Source organism: Aulonocara stuartgranti, assembly GCF_965226115.1.
Source record: "Aulonocara stuartgranti genome assembly, chromosome: 18".
In the NCBI taxonomy this organism is placed as follows: Eukaryota; Metazoa; Chordata; class Actinopteri; order Cichliformes; family Cichlidae; genus Aulonocara; species Aulonocara stuartgranti.
The window spans coordinates 12696461-12710771 of NC_138954.1; the positions used below are offsets into that span (position 1 = coordinate 12696461).

Below are 14311 nucleotides of genomic sequence, written 5' to 3' on the forward strand. Positions count from 1 at the left end.
GATGGTGGGGGAAAAAACGAGAGAGCGAGAAACTGTGCGCGTAATGGGTGAAGATGCTGTTGCCAGGGAACAGCGCTGAAATAGAAACATCCATTTTTTTCCTGCTCTCCGGAGGAAACAAACTCCGTCAGTGATGGAGAATCCAGAATGGACTGAATGTGAGGGAAACAGGTGATCCTGACTCCAAGTGGCCTGACAGAATCAAAGAGAAGGTAGGCAGTTGTTATTACGTAACCATCATAACACTGTTCCCATACGGCTGACATCATCGCAGCAGGATTAAAGCCTGGGGTGGGGGCATTAGAGTTGGTGGAGGGAGGAGGAGGAGAGTGATCATCATGAAACATGCTAAAGGTACACGGTCAGGATTATTGTTATTTAGATCAGAAAGCAGCACAGTGAGGACGCTGGGAAGGTGAGAGCGGGATGTTTCTGCTGCACGGTGACAGACTCTCCTCTCATTCGCCTCTCTACAGGAGGACACAGTTACTGCCTCAGCCTCCATTAACAGCAGGGGTAAACAACAAGAATTATCCAGCAGCCCAGGCCCTCAGCACACACCTGCAGATGTAATCAGCGATGATCCACACTCAGCAGCTTTAAGGAAGGGGGACCATCTGAAAGGGAAGCAGGGACGCAGAAAGCCTTTGTAATTACAGTATGTGAGTATCCTGCTTTTAAACCATGGTTTTCTCCGCTTTCCGCTCTCATAAAGAGCTCTTCTTCTGAACAGATTCTACTGATGGGAGGCCCAGAGGGCAGAACATCAAACGTGACATTCAGTGCTTTGTTTCGTTCTGTGACTGCACGCAATTAATCACTGAGACGGTTTTAGTTTTTCTGCTAATTGAGGACTGGCAGTCGTGACACAATAGCTTCTTTGCACGCATTTAAAGGCCACGCAAACACAAATTTTCTTTGTCAGCTTCTCAATAAGAGTGATACAGTAAGACCCAAGATTATTCTTTTTATTATTAGTTTGTTTATTCTGAAGTGGAGCGGGCTCAAAAAAGGAAAAGGGGAAATGTTTAGATCACAGTGGGATAACAGTCGTGGGAGCCGCTGGTTTTCTGTGAACACAAGCTGATCTGATCAAACTGCAACTACACAGTCAGGATGAAGCAGATTTCAGGTGTCACACTCTTCAAACAGATCATTTTTTTACTTTGTTTTCAGTGTTGTCAGAGATATTAAGAGATGTTGAAAAGATGAGAAGTTTTTAGGCTTTGGACATCATTCTCTTCAGGCTGTACATGACCACCTCTCTGTCGCCTTTCATCTTCAACTGTTCTATTAATGCTTATCTTTGAGTAAATGATTTCATAACAGAGACGAGCGAAAACTACCTCTCCGCTTCACTTGATCCCACCTGTTGTGTATCAAAGACAGAGTACTTGTCAGAAAAAAGTATGTGGTAACATTTATGCAAGTGTTGCGCCTGTTTCAGGTCTCAGGTTTGCCAAGCGCAACAGCATCAATAGTTCACGAGACAGCATTTGGGAAATGAGGACAGGCCTGCCATCTGGACATAAATCCCCACCAAACACGTGCCGCTGCAACATTACTTTGTGTCCATCAATCAGCAGTTCACTGTGCATGCAGCTGAGCCTTTGAAAGAGACATGCGCACCACAATAAACCACATGCAGTCATCGTGTGAGATCAGAGGAAGGCAACTTGAAATGTAATTTAAGCAGAAAGGTCTCAGTTAAAATGGCATTTAAGGATCTGCACCAAACACTGCAACTTTCTTATCAGGCAATGCAGTGCAAATACCTCTTTTCTCCATCATTTAGAATCGATTTACAATACAGCTGTACTGGGAACATGTAGCTGGAGGACCTGCACCTTTTAGCCCACATTTGCTGTTTTTTTATTCCACACATCAGTGCCAACCCAGTGGACAAATGGATCACAGTAAAGTCTGTGTCTGTAGCCTGAGGAACTCTGGCTAGGAGAGTGACATAGGGAGACACAAGACTTACACATGATGTTTACTTTGTGCATGACTAATCCCTAATGGTCAGGCTGCTATAAATAAAACACTGTGAACCTTTACATCAAATACCAAATATAGAGCATGATGTCATGGAGGGAGATATCTGCTTTGATTCTATATAATATGGAAGCTTAGATCATGATCTGCTTTACAGAAGCAGGTGCTTGTTGTGCCCTGAGGATCTGTATTGTATGAGAAACTGTTTATGTCACCCTCCCCCAGGGATCATGGGGAAGGAAACCCACTGGGACTTGGTTATGTCAAACTATCATTTCTGTGATTTAACAACAGAACACATAGGGCTAAATTGTTCTTGGGTTCAGATTTTGTTCTTAAATACAGTCTGCCCGACACAAACAAGACAACGCATCTACTCTGCTTTCCTGATCGTCCAATTCCAGTCTCTAATTCCTCTGAGTCCATTGCTTCACCTGTTTATGATATACTCAACTACTTTAGTGCAACAGCTACATAATGAAGTTCATTTTAATTTAACAGAGAGAAGCTGACAGAATCAGAGGTGGGTGACATATCCAAATTTTTGTGTCACCTCCAAGGGTCAAGCTTCATACATGACACATTTCCCATGATGCAACTAGAGACAATACTGTGCATACTGTGACTTTTAATGCATCTTCTGTCAAGATGATCCCACACCGCTGCAGTGAAGTTGAAGTCTAGGCTCTGGTAGTGCTCCATTGTGTGTTTTGTTCTATCCAAGTGCACTTTGCAGCATTTACAGTGTGTTTGGGATCAGTGTCATGCTGAACAAAATGATATTGTTTCCAATCTGACATTTTTCACATGGTCTTGCATGCTGGATCAAAATCTGATGGTTCTTTTCTGCATATATGTTTCCATCAATTTCGACATAATTCCCAACACCACCGACTGAAATTCAGTCCCAACCATGTTTTACAGACGACTATAAACACTCTTATATTGCTCCCCTGACCTTAGACATGCATCCCTCCATAAGACCTGTTTATGGATGGTTTTCAGTCTAGTTCTTGTGTAATTTGGCACACACCAGCCTTTTGTCCCTGCTTCCCTTTCTTAAGAATAGTTTTGTGCCGCCACCCTTCTACTGAGGTCATTTCTGAGGAGACGTCAGTGAGGAGAAGAGAGATACATCAACTTAGAGGCCAGATGCATCTCTCATATTCTGTGCCACATCTTCTCTGTTTTGTTTTGTTTTGTTTTTCCATTTTATAAGAACATGACTTTCAGATGCTGTTCATCTGCAGTAGATAGATTTTAGGTCTGCTACTATGTAGAATTTTCAGCTAAGAGCTTTGGGGAAACACCTTGTTGCTGCAAAAATGTTATTTTATGTCTGTCACATGGTGTTATCTGTGGTATTTTTCACAGATTCAACCAAAGAAACAGGAACAAATAATGTGTCACAACAGGCTGCTAGTAACAAAGTGCCTAAAGATATAATTTAAAACAGGTTCTTCCCCATATTTTCTGTTAAGTGAAGATACAACACTGGTTCATCCCTTCAGTTAGGTGTCTTTTTTAATGCCCGAATGATTGACAGGTCAGGTTAAGCGTCTAAGCAAACAAAGAGATAAACAAACTCCTTGGTAGTGGCTTAAAACTTTTTTATGTTAAATCCTGATCATAAAGCAGCCACGCTCATCTATCTCCACTTTCAGTTTGTAATAAAGACAAGTATAAGAAGCCAGAAAAAGACATCATTCAGGTTGTGCAATTTGGGTGGAGTGTCTACTTTAATAAGGCTGCAACGACTGAATTAGTTAGTCAGCAGTGTGTTAAACCATTCGGTGAACTTCCTGGTGAACGGCTCAATGAATTCTTTTGTTTGTTTGCCTATTACAGCGAGCTGAAGCCCATCCTCGCTGTCAGAGGATGGGTACAGCGGAAGCCACTTTACGTATGGACAGCATGGAGGTTAAGGACGAGTGGCAGGATGAAGACTTCCCCAGGTACGAGGCAGAGAAACAAACAGTCTGTGTTTGTGCGTGCAGTTTGTCTGATTTGTGCAGAAGCTTTTTCAAAGAGATCAAGCTTCGATGGAAAGTCTGTCACATGTTGTGTGAGTGCGCGGAGGGCCGAAAGGAAGCAGGTGTGTACTTTCCATGATGTAGTCATCAGGTGTTATGTGATGAGGCTGTAGCAAGTCAGCGAACAAAATAGCAACCAGCAGATGGAAAAAGAGGAGCAGTCAAATACCTCGCAGTGTCCAAGCTATGGGAGACTAGCCACTCGCTCTACTGCTGGCCAAAATCTTTCTTTGACAGCAGGGGAAATATGCTTTTAGAAGCTGATCAGAGAAACCTTCATTATCTTCCAAAAACATCCACACATAATACATGCAGCAAAGTCCTGTGACTGTCTGAAAAATGCTTTTGTGTCAGAATCACTAATGCGTGTGTTTAATGCATTTAACAAGGCTAAAAATATCTCAGGATGACTTCACATGAATTATGGTGGTGGAATATTAGGTAAGAGAAGTGGAATATTGTGATTCATCTGGGGGGATTTCAGACCTGGAGGTCTGTGTTAGAAGCAAATTATTTAACACTGAAAATTGTTTTTCTCTTCCCTACTGCTTAATTCGCTCTTGAATACTTGTCGGTGCGGTCTTAACCTTGCTTCTACATAGCTACTGACAATTTAATAACAGCAATTATCCAGCAGCTCCATCAGTCCATACTTGTGGTGTTTCAGGGTGTGTTTGTCTGTGTATGCAAGTCTCTGTTATTGCCTGTCTGCATATGTGTGTGCACTCTAATCTAGCCTGCTCAGTCCCTCACCGAGGTTTCAGCTGTCCTATTATAAAATCAGAGGGGAGTTGGTAATTGCTGGTGTTGCTTTCTCAAACGACAGGGTGAAATACATTTAAATCGGGTTTCGCATCGCAGCCTCTCTAAAAACAAAGGGCAAAGAGCAAAATGCTGGGACTGACTGTTAGTACTTCATGGTTTTTTAGTGGTTTTCATCATTGCAGATTATTTAGTTTAACAGTTGTGCTTATAATATACAATTATATAACAGCCAAAACAATCATTACTTGGCAGCAGGAAGACATTAAGCCAGATATAATTCTTATGTATGTACAATTATTTCCAATTTAACTGTTTATTTATGCTGCGTTCGTTTCCCTGCAGGCCACTGCCAGAGGATGGAGATGCATGTGGCCTCTCTGACAGCAGGACCAGTAAGTGGACTAAATAGACACCATTATATTTTTTATACAGACACACTCATGTTTATACGTATAAGGTGTATCCATACTTTCATAACATTTTGTCTTAGATCCTCCCACCACTCTGAATGTCGGCGAATCCATGACCCAACGTAAGCGTCGCACGCTGGTCGCCCCCGACATGAACCTGTCTCTGGATCAGAGCGAGGGGTCGGTGCTCTCTGATGACTTCCTGGAAACGCCCGACGACCTGGACATCAATGTTGATGACATCGAGACTCCAGATGAGACTGACTCACTGGAGTTCATCAACAACGGCAACGAGCTAGAGTGGGAAGGTACATGCATGTTCAAATTTAGCATCCAAAAACTTCTATGGGGGAAATTATTAGAACACATAATGAGGACAAATCAACAAACTGTACATAATCTTTCTGTAATGATATAGTTTTATATGGTAGTTGTAATAAACCAGAACAAATGTAGAATAGAGGCACATTTATTTCCGCAAGCTAAAAACAACACAATAACTATTAAACACACACAGTATAACAATGAAAACAATGACACACACTCTAAAAAAGAGGGAATGCTGGGTACTGTCACAAAAGACAAAGCATAACAATAAAACATGATATTACATTGTACTGTGTGTTGATTTAAACAAAGGAGAAAAGCCGAAGAGAGTTAAAAATTAGCCTTAACACCAATTTAAGGCTGGTGGCTCTAACATTATCAATCCTAACTCCTGTGTTGCTCTGGAGCTCTAGCAGTTTTACAGTCTAGTGAGGGGTTACATTTGATCCTTCAGGTCCCAGGTATAAGGGAGGCTTTCGTGTCTGTGCAGTACATGAATGTAAGCACAGTCAGTGATCAGCTCAGGTCCAGATGTTACAGCTTTTTCTAAGCAGTAGTAGCTTTTCGTTCCCCTCTGCAGGGGCTTTTGTTAGGAGCCCTTTGGTGTATCCTTTGCTGCTTCTCATTCTTCACATCTCTTTTAGTTTTTTTTCCTCTGGATTTTCTTGTTCTAAATCTGTGCTTCCAGCTTTGATGGATCGTGCTGGTTTAAAACAAATAGCTGCTGGGTCTGTGTATCCTTTTGGGATGAGTTTTTACCCAGCTGAGCAGGTTTTTTTGTTTGTTTATTAAATTTTAGCAACGCAAGAAGGTCACATCCAAGGGGAGCAGATATTTTGCTCTCTGGTAACATATTTTTGATCGTGTGCTTGAGCCATGCAGTGACATCAGCGCTTATTCTATGCTCCATTTAAAGGCGTTGTCTCTGTCAGTCATGTTGAGTAGTTGTATTGTGCATTGTTGTTGGTGTGGCCTCTGAGCTGTCTGAACAAGCCAATACCACATATTTAGTATAAAGGTGAGCTGAAGAGTAAGCCTGCATTGTAAATGAGGTGGAAAAATTCAGAATTTCATGATATTTAATTTTACAAAGAAGGGAAAATTTGAATTGCACCAGGTTATGTGCAGTAACTTCAGCAATATTGTTGTTTACATTGACAAATATGGACCTTTTTTGCCTCTGAGGTGGAGCAGGTCAGCTACTAATTGGAAGGATGGTGGTTTGAGGCAATTCCAGTCAGCCAAAGTATCCTCAGGCAAGATGCTGAACCCCCAAGTTGTTATTTGAATGTTAGATAGAAACATTTAGAAGAAGAAAAAGGTGCTTGTATGAATTAGACATGTTGTAAAAAGAGCTTAGAGTACATTTTACGTTTGTATGCTAAATGTCATCATAAATCGTGATTTATAGCTTTGAAAAGGTTCATTTCCCTTTGCCAGCTCTGCTCATGTTGGCTACATGTGTTGTGAGCAGCTGCTTTCTGGTGTCACCTTGTTTTCAGACGACACACCTGTGGCTACTGCTAAGCGTCTCCCAGGTGAGAGCGAAGAGGAGAGAGACTCGTCAGGTCGTCTGTGGCGAACAGTGATCATTGGCGACCAGGAGCAACGGATCGATATGCAGGTCATCAGGCCGTACCTGAGAGTGGTCACACATGGAGGTTAGTTAGACTGTTTCCCCAAATGGATTCCTTAGGATGGTTATGCTATTATAAATCTTATCAGCCCACTTCCTGGTATTAAATGTAAAACGTAGGTGAAATGTAAAAGAGTACAGACACATTTACATGTCCTACCTGCCACGTGATAATTTGCCACTACGAATGGAGCAACTGCATCTCTCTCTTCTGTCAGGATATTACGGGGAAGGTCTGAATGCCATCATCGTGTTTGCAGCCTGCTACCTTCCTGACAGCAGCTGTGACGACTACACGTACATCATGGAAAATCTCTTCCTGTAAGATCCTTTCTTTGTTATCACATGGCGACAACCTTACTTCCTTCTTTTCTCACTCTACAATCCATTAAACGTTTCCAATGTAAAAAGTCTCCTATCCAATGAGGATGTAAAATAATGAATCAAATAATTCTTAAAATTAGAGTGGACCTGTTATGGGTTTTTTTTTTATGTTATTTAAATCCATACTGTTGTAATGGGAGAGCTTATATTAAAGTTTGAGATAGTGATCCCTGATTTCAGACTGCTCAAAATAGTCAGTTCTAAACGGCTTGTTCTACTCTTGGCGCTGTGTGATGTCAGTAAGAGAGGATATCCTGATATGGTCATCTCAGTCACGCTGCTCTGGCTTTGAGCATGGAAGCCCCGCCCCTTGACCTTAAAGGGAGCTAAAACAGTTTGTTTCTGATGAAGAAAAAAACCAGACGTCATGTTGAGAACTTGAGCCAGTAAAGTGCCTGAAATCTGTGCCATTATTTCTAATAGCCAGCAGGTGGCACTCCTGAGTTCAGATTCTAGAGAAGAATCCTCTGCTCCTATGACCTCAGTAAATCCCTCCAGTACTGTGCATGAGTTTTGAGTCACCCCTTTCTTCTTCTTTTTTTTCCTCCTGTCTTTTTGCAGCAGTGTAGAAGTCAGAATTGTTGTCTGAAGGCCATAAAATGACAAACAGATTTACTTTCACAAGTGGAGCATTACTAGGCATTATTGGCCTGAGATGTTCTAAGAGAGGTAGAGACCTGACCTGACACACAAAGACAAACAGGACAACACAAGCATGCATTCCCACCCTCATGCACAGGTATACAAACACTCACACACACACCCAACATGGAGACACAGAAATGGACGCCGTACACATACTCACACTCCCCATACACTCCCAGGTCCTGGAACCAACAACCCGTAGAAGGGCAATCAGCCCACAGACCCAGGAGATGGTCTCCTTCACTCTGGGATGGAGACAAGTAGACTTCCCTGGCCTCCGCAGCAGCAGAGCAGCCCAACAGCCTCATAACCCTAACCCAGACCCTGACCAGACAGCCAGCTCTTCCAGCCCTGGATGGCGAACAGAGAACGGGAGTGTGTGTGCTTCACTCCGCCCGAACTATACCCACCCCAGCATTCAGGCAACTACCAGACTACATAAGCCAATAAAAACCCAGGTTAAGAGTTAGCTAAAGAGGCTCCTCGTTCCACCAATACACCCAAGCCCCCCAGGTCCAGCCAAAACCCCCACCCAGAGGTACCCCAAGTCCCCAAGCCTGCCCCAGACCCACCCAGGAGTAACTACCAGACCGGTAACATTTGTTTGCCAGCACAGACTACCCAGCAGCGCCACACACAGACACCAGAAAACACCCCCATTAAAAAGGGGTGTTAAAGTATGATATGGATCGGGGAAGACCGTGGGCAACATGTTTGGCTTCAAAACATGAAATGGTGATGCCAAAAATACTCAGCCTAAAGCTTCAAAACAGGGCCTCACTAATCAAAGTGTAACATCCTGCAGGTACAGTTTATGAGATGAACTAGAGCTGGAAGTGAGTTTAATGGATCCCCCTTTAAATGAAAGATCATTTTATCTCCACAAATAAAATATCAGAACTCTTTTTCATCATAAATCAAATGAGGGGATTTTATGTGCTATTTTCATGTACAATTATAGGTTGTTCATGTCTGTTCTCAGGTATGTTGTGAGCAGCCTGGAGCTGCTGGTAGCAGAGGATTACATGATTGTTTACCTGAATGGAGCAACTCCTCGCAGAAAGATGCCTGGCATCAGCTGGCTGAAGAGATGCTACCAGATGATAGACAGAAAGTAAGATGAACAGTGTCAAAATAACTCGGAAAACAATTTGGGAAATTAGAAGATAGTGAAGCTGAAGATGTTCTTGATGCTAGAGATGAAGATAACCAATATACATGGGATTTCATGCAGTTAAAAGTTATAATGGGGATTGTAATAAACTCTGTTTGTTTCCTGTAGACTGAGGAAGAATCTAAAGTGTCTCATCATCGCTCACCCAACATGGTTCATCCGCACTGTCCTGGCCATCTCAAGACCCTTCATTAGGTATATTTATGACACATTTGGCCGTGAAAGCTTGTCTCTTAACAAATCTAAAAACAAAAGAGAGAAAGGGGAAAATAGGTTGGAGCATTTTAAAGTTGTCACATCGCTACACTGAAAACATTAAAAAGAGAAAAGTGTTGCTGTTTCATAATCAGAGTACGTATGTTGTGCTACGTGGCTGAATGCACATATATTTTAGGATTAATTTGTGACAGTAACCCAATGTTGTTTATATTTTTTGAAGTGTGAAGTTCATGGATAAGATCCGTTACGTTCACACCCTGAAGGAACTCGGTCAGATTATCCCCATGGAGCACGTGCAGATTCCTGAATGTGTGCTGCAGTAAGTACTCTCAGCCACCAAGGGTCCCTGTTGAGATGCTTCAAGTGTCTTTCATAGCTTATACTCTGCTTTGCAAGCTTACAGCAATATAGTCAGCTCCATAAGTATTTACTACTGAATGCAAGACTCAACTCCAGGTCTGTTATCTGCTTAATTTGTTATGGAATAAAGAGGGAAGAGGTCACGAAACTGTTGTTAGTCTATTGTTCAGTCACCACTGACTCTCTGACAATTAGGGAATATATAAAAATAGTTTTTATTCCTAATCTATTTTTGCAATACTTTTGTTTAATTCCTTGAATTAAAGTTGAAAGTCTGCACTTTGGTCACATCATTAATGTTTTTTTGTGATATGATGTCCAGAGGCAAAATTACAAAACATGCATCATTGTCCAAATCCTGACATCTTGAAAGAATTCAAACAGTCCAACAGTGTTTATGGATAACTAAGACTGATATACAGTTTTTCACATTTGTTTAAATGTCTGCTTCTCACTGTTTACTTAGATGGACTTGTGCAGACGAAACAGCAGGTGATTAAAATAATATTAATATTTAAAAAACACTTTATATATGTAGCAAAGTTACAACGTGCCTCACGGAAAGAAATTAAAAACATATAAGAAATCCAACATGAGCTTTACAACTCTGAGTAGGCATTCACTTTTTATTTTTTTTGTTTATTATGGCAAACTGTGCAAGAGTGCTCAAAACTGAATTATGGCAGACTGATTTTAAAACAAATTCAAAAGATGATTGAGGCTTTGGAAGAACTGCAGTGCATAGTTAAACAGAAGAAACAGAGCCAACATCAGACAAACTTTTCCACTGTCGTGTGCAAAAGAAAGTCTCTGTGGAATCTGTGGAAAACCAAGTGCACCTTTACTGCTTCCATAGAAATTAATACATGCTGCTAATCAAATGTTAACACAACCCCACAATCTTCCCATGCAATGCTTAGAGAAACTGCAAAAAACCCAAGAGTTACATATCGGACTCTCAAGGCTTTGGTTAGCATGTTAAATTTTACCTTTCATGACAACACAAATAGAAAACGATTAAATAAGTGTTGCTTGTTTGGAAGGATTCCAGGGGAAAGTTTCGGACAGATTAGACCAAATGGCCGTAATACACAGCACCACATTTCAATAAAATCAAACACCACAAATCAACTGTCAAGCATGGTGGTGGAGGTGTGATGATTTGGGTATTTTGCACCTTGTAGCCATTAAGTCAGCTCTGTATACCAAAATATTCTAGAGTCAAATGTGAGGCCATCTGTCTGACTGCGAAAGCTTGGCCGAAACTGTGTCATGCAGGAGGACAGCGATCCCAAGCACAGCAGCAAATCTTCAACACGATGGATGAAAAAGAAAAGGATCGAGTCCAGACCTCAACCTGATGAAATGCTGTGGAAGGACCATAAGAGAGCTGTCCATACACAAATGCCTTTAAACCTCAATGACATGAAGCAACACTATAAAGAAGAGTGAGCTGAAATTCTGCTTCAATTATGTGGGAGAATGATAAAGTCATACAGAAAATGATTCGCTTAAGTTATTGCTCCTAAAAGTGCTTCTACAAGTGACTGAATTTTATCTCAGGACTGCAGATTCCTTCAAAAGCCTTCTCTTTAACATGTCTCTGCATATGAGCTTCATCAACACAGAGCGATGAACTTTTAACTTCAGCACTGGTGAGAAGGATGTTACAGAACTCCTCATCATTCTGCATTTCTATCCCCTTTTCTTAAAGGTATGACGATGAGAAGATCAGAGCACAAAAGGAAAGGTGAGTCACATGTTTTCAAGTGATTTTATATTAAAATTTCTTTGTTTAAACATGCTCATTTAAACATGCATGTTACTACTATGTGCCTCTCCCCCAGACTTGAGCAAGACCAGCAGCAGAGTAATTCAACACTCCCCAAAGAAAGGTGACCCAATTTTGTAGTACATACAGTCCTACAGCGCATGCAGCTACAATATGGAAAAGTACTCATATATTGTTGCACTTAAATCCCGTGGCTGCAAGAAGCCACTGATTTTATATTTAATCTGTTAGAGCAATAAAAATAAAACAACTTCCTCCATTGGCATGAAGAGCATATTATGTAAGAGGTTCACCAGCAAATTGATCAGTGCGTTGCTTCTCTTTAATGTGATTGTGAATGCTTGAACTTCTGCAGACATATAGATTTGATTAAGCAACACAGCCTAACATGGTTTAGACGACCAGGCAACATATTTATATTTGTTTATCGTCAATTTTAATCTGTTATTTCCAGGCCGAAGTCAATGATAGCAGAGGTTGGCCGTGACATCTGACATTAAGGTAAGGGACTCATCCATCTGAGTGCCTCTACATCAACTCTTCAGGTTGGTTTGTAATGTCAGCCCACAGTAATTAATCTTCGACATACATGGAAATGTTCTTTTCTGCACATATCTGCTTACGTGTGCTAAAGAGACACGATACAGTAAATCACATGCTGGACGATGGCCTGTCTTGGGCCCAAAGGATCAGCTTTCTGTTCAGTGGCTGTGGGATCCAAATTTTACTATGACACACTCGAAGATTTCCAATTCCTTGAAACTGTGCAGTCTCTGTGCAGTGCAAAAGACAACAATCATCCGCTTTATGCTGAGTTTGATGAGGTGTTGATCTAAAAATGCAAAAATCGCGCTTCAGTTTCCTTCCAGGTTTCCAATTCTTCTCTGAGAGTGCTGGACGCTGAACAGGAACATGTCATACACTGCTGACTGACTTCTGTCACTCACCCCGTCCAACTCATTTTCATCTTTGCCAAGTCATGTTTAACTTCTTTAAATTCCGACTGTGCATGGATCCAAGAAACGTTACTCAATCCTCAAACATCACCCCATGTTACATAAAGCACAGCTGCTTGTCTCTTCAGGCCTGCCTGCGTGCAACCAATCAATTCTATTTTTATTGGGCAAATTGATCTGCCCCACCGAGCCTGTCATTAACTGGGTGAAATGCCCACCACAGCCAGCCGGGATGGGTTAGGGCGGGTGAAGTGGATTATTTTAGAAACTGTCCCCGGCTGCTGACTGTTCCTATAGGCCCTCATATATCAAACGAGATGCCAGCCAGTGGACTGGCTGACATCTCGGGAATGGACACGGGGACTGTCTCCTAACTAAATGCCAGCACAGGAAGCAGGGGGAAAAAATGAATGGTCAAACCTGATATGTGTCAAGTAGTTTAGATTTACTGCCGCTCACTGACACACTGCCAATTTTAACAACTGCATTACATGAAACTTTGTGACTGACGGGATTAAAGTGAGACTTAAACTTTCTGTATTTGCCTTGCAGAGCTTTAAACTGAAGAGCCCGAGGGGGGGTCGTAAAAACAGAAGCCCACAAGCTTCTCAGCTGGGATTATATCCCCTAAATGGATCTATTAGCCAGAGGACAATCATTCCTCAATATTCCTCTTGTTTCAAGTGACACGCTTGCTTCTAACAACTTAAGGTTCAGTTACACCAAAGCATCGTAGCTTAGTTAAATCAAAAACTGTCCTGCATGTCAAGTTGACCTTTACCTACAGCATGACTTTGCCTATGCGTGAATGAAAAGACTTGCCGGGAGCATTTTGTACATATTTGTAATATATTTTTGAGAAAAAAGTGTTTGCACACAGACGGTGTTGGTATTGTTTGGTTTATTGGCTATTTGCTGAAAAAAGAAGTGCAATGATATCGCTCCTCCTAAATGTTTCTGATGCAAAAAGTGTGTTTTCAAGTTTTCCGGAGTTGAATATGCAGGTGGCATGCTTGTTTATATCCTTCCTGTCTTTGTTACATTTGTTAAGTTTCAAAAAGTAATTTTGCAAGATGGGAAGAAACATTGTTACAAATGAAAAGAATTCTATTTAATAAGAGAGTTAAAATGAATTGCTTAGTGTTATTTATGAAAACGTGCCATTTACTGTTTGTAAAAAAAAAAAAATGTAATAAATGAGTGATCTAAAGTTTTGTCATGATTATTTGTCCCCCGCATTCAGCCTTAAGTCCTAAAACAGAAGAGAACAAAAGCACAGACTTGCTCATGTACGTTGCAGCTGATATTTTCATCCTTTTATTGCAGCTGCGTGTTTTCATCTTCGGTCCAGAATGTTTTTGGCAGTTGAGTTATTAACGGGGATAATCGTCAGTGGATGCTCGGTGGATGTCACCTGACCGTCCTGTGCTGCGTTTTATGGAGGTCTTAATGCCCTTGGAGTAACCCGTTTCTGTTTATGTACACAATACATAACCAATTAGAAACTGAACTTTGCCCTGCATTTTTTATTATATTTTAATCATGTTCTATTGTGTAAATTCAATCATTCAGATGTGAAAGAGAAACAGCTTGAGTTAAATTATGATGTTATATT

The 14311-nt window shown here is 41.2% G+C and overlaps 1 protein-coding gene and 1 long non-coding RNA gene across 5 annotated transcripts in view; one reads left to right on the forward strand and one right to left on the reverse strand.

The window, feature by feature from the left end:
• atcayb (ATCAY kinesin light chain interacting caytaxin b) lies at nucleotides 1–13906 on the forward strand. Of its 4 annotated transcripts, none has more exons than XR_014272675.1 (14): nucleotides 1–212; nucleotides 477–662; nucleotides 3844–3950; nucleotides 5136–5185; nucleotides 5284–5511; nucleotides 7033–7191; nucleotides 7385–7487; nucleotides 9178–9309; nucleotides 9478–9564; nucleotides 9809–9907; nucleotides 11663–11698; nucleotides 11796–11843; nucleotides 12195–12285; nucleotides 13249–13906. XR_014272675.1 is itself a non-coding variant. In XM_082512937.1 (14 exons), exons 3-13 carry the CDS (start codon nucleotides 3874–3876, stop codon nucleotides 12232–12234), a joined length of 1059 nt encoding a protein of 352 aa, XP_082369063.1. In that variant the 5' UTR covers nucleotides 1–212; nucleotides 477–658; nucleotides 3844–3873; the 3' UTR covers nucleotides 12235–12241; nucleotides 13249–13906. The 4 variants fall into 4 exon arrangements, 3 of the variants coding, with proteins under 3 accessions (XP_082369063.1, XP_082369061.1, XP_082369062.1); XM_082512937.1 differs by having other exon boundaries at nucleotides 477–658; nucleotides 12195–12241; XM_082512935.1 differs by having other exon boundaries at nucleotides 2–212; nucleotides 12195–12241.
• Nucleotides 9527–14311, reverse strand: part of LOC309693578 — a 21418-nt gene continuing 16633 nt past the window's right edge. The window contains exon 3 of the long non-coding RNA XR_014272676.1: nucleotides 9527–9611. This is a non-coding gene — a long non-coding RNA (uncharacterized lncRNA). The remainder of the gene's footprint in view (nucleotides 9612–14311) is intronic.

Bases quoted from the DNA above. Each gene is read 5' to 3' on its own strand.
- atcayb (XM_082512937.1), top strand. From the start codon at position 3,874: ATGGGTACAGCGGAAGCCACTTTACGTATGGACAGCATGGAGGTTAAG. The intron at 9,310-9,477 runs GTAAGATGAACA...TGTTTCCTGTAG, and splicing joins TACCAGATGATAGACAGAAA to ACTGAGGAAGAATCTAAAGT. The intron at 11,844-12,194 runs GTGACCCAATTT...TGTTATTTCCAG, and splicing joins TCAACACTCCCCAAAGAAAG to GCCGAAGTCAATGATAGCAG.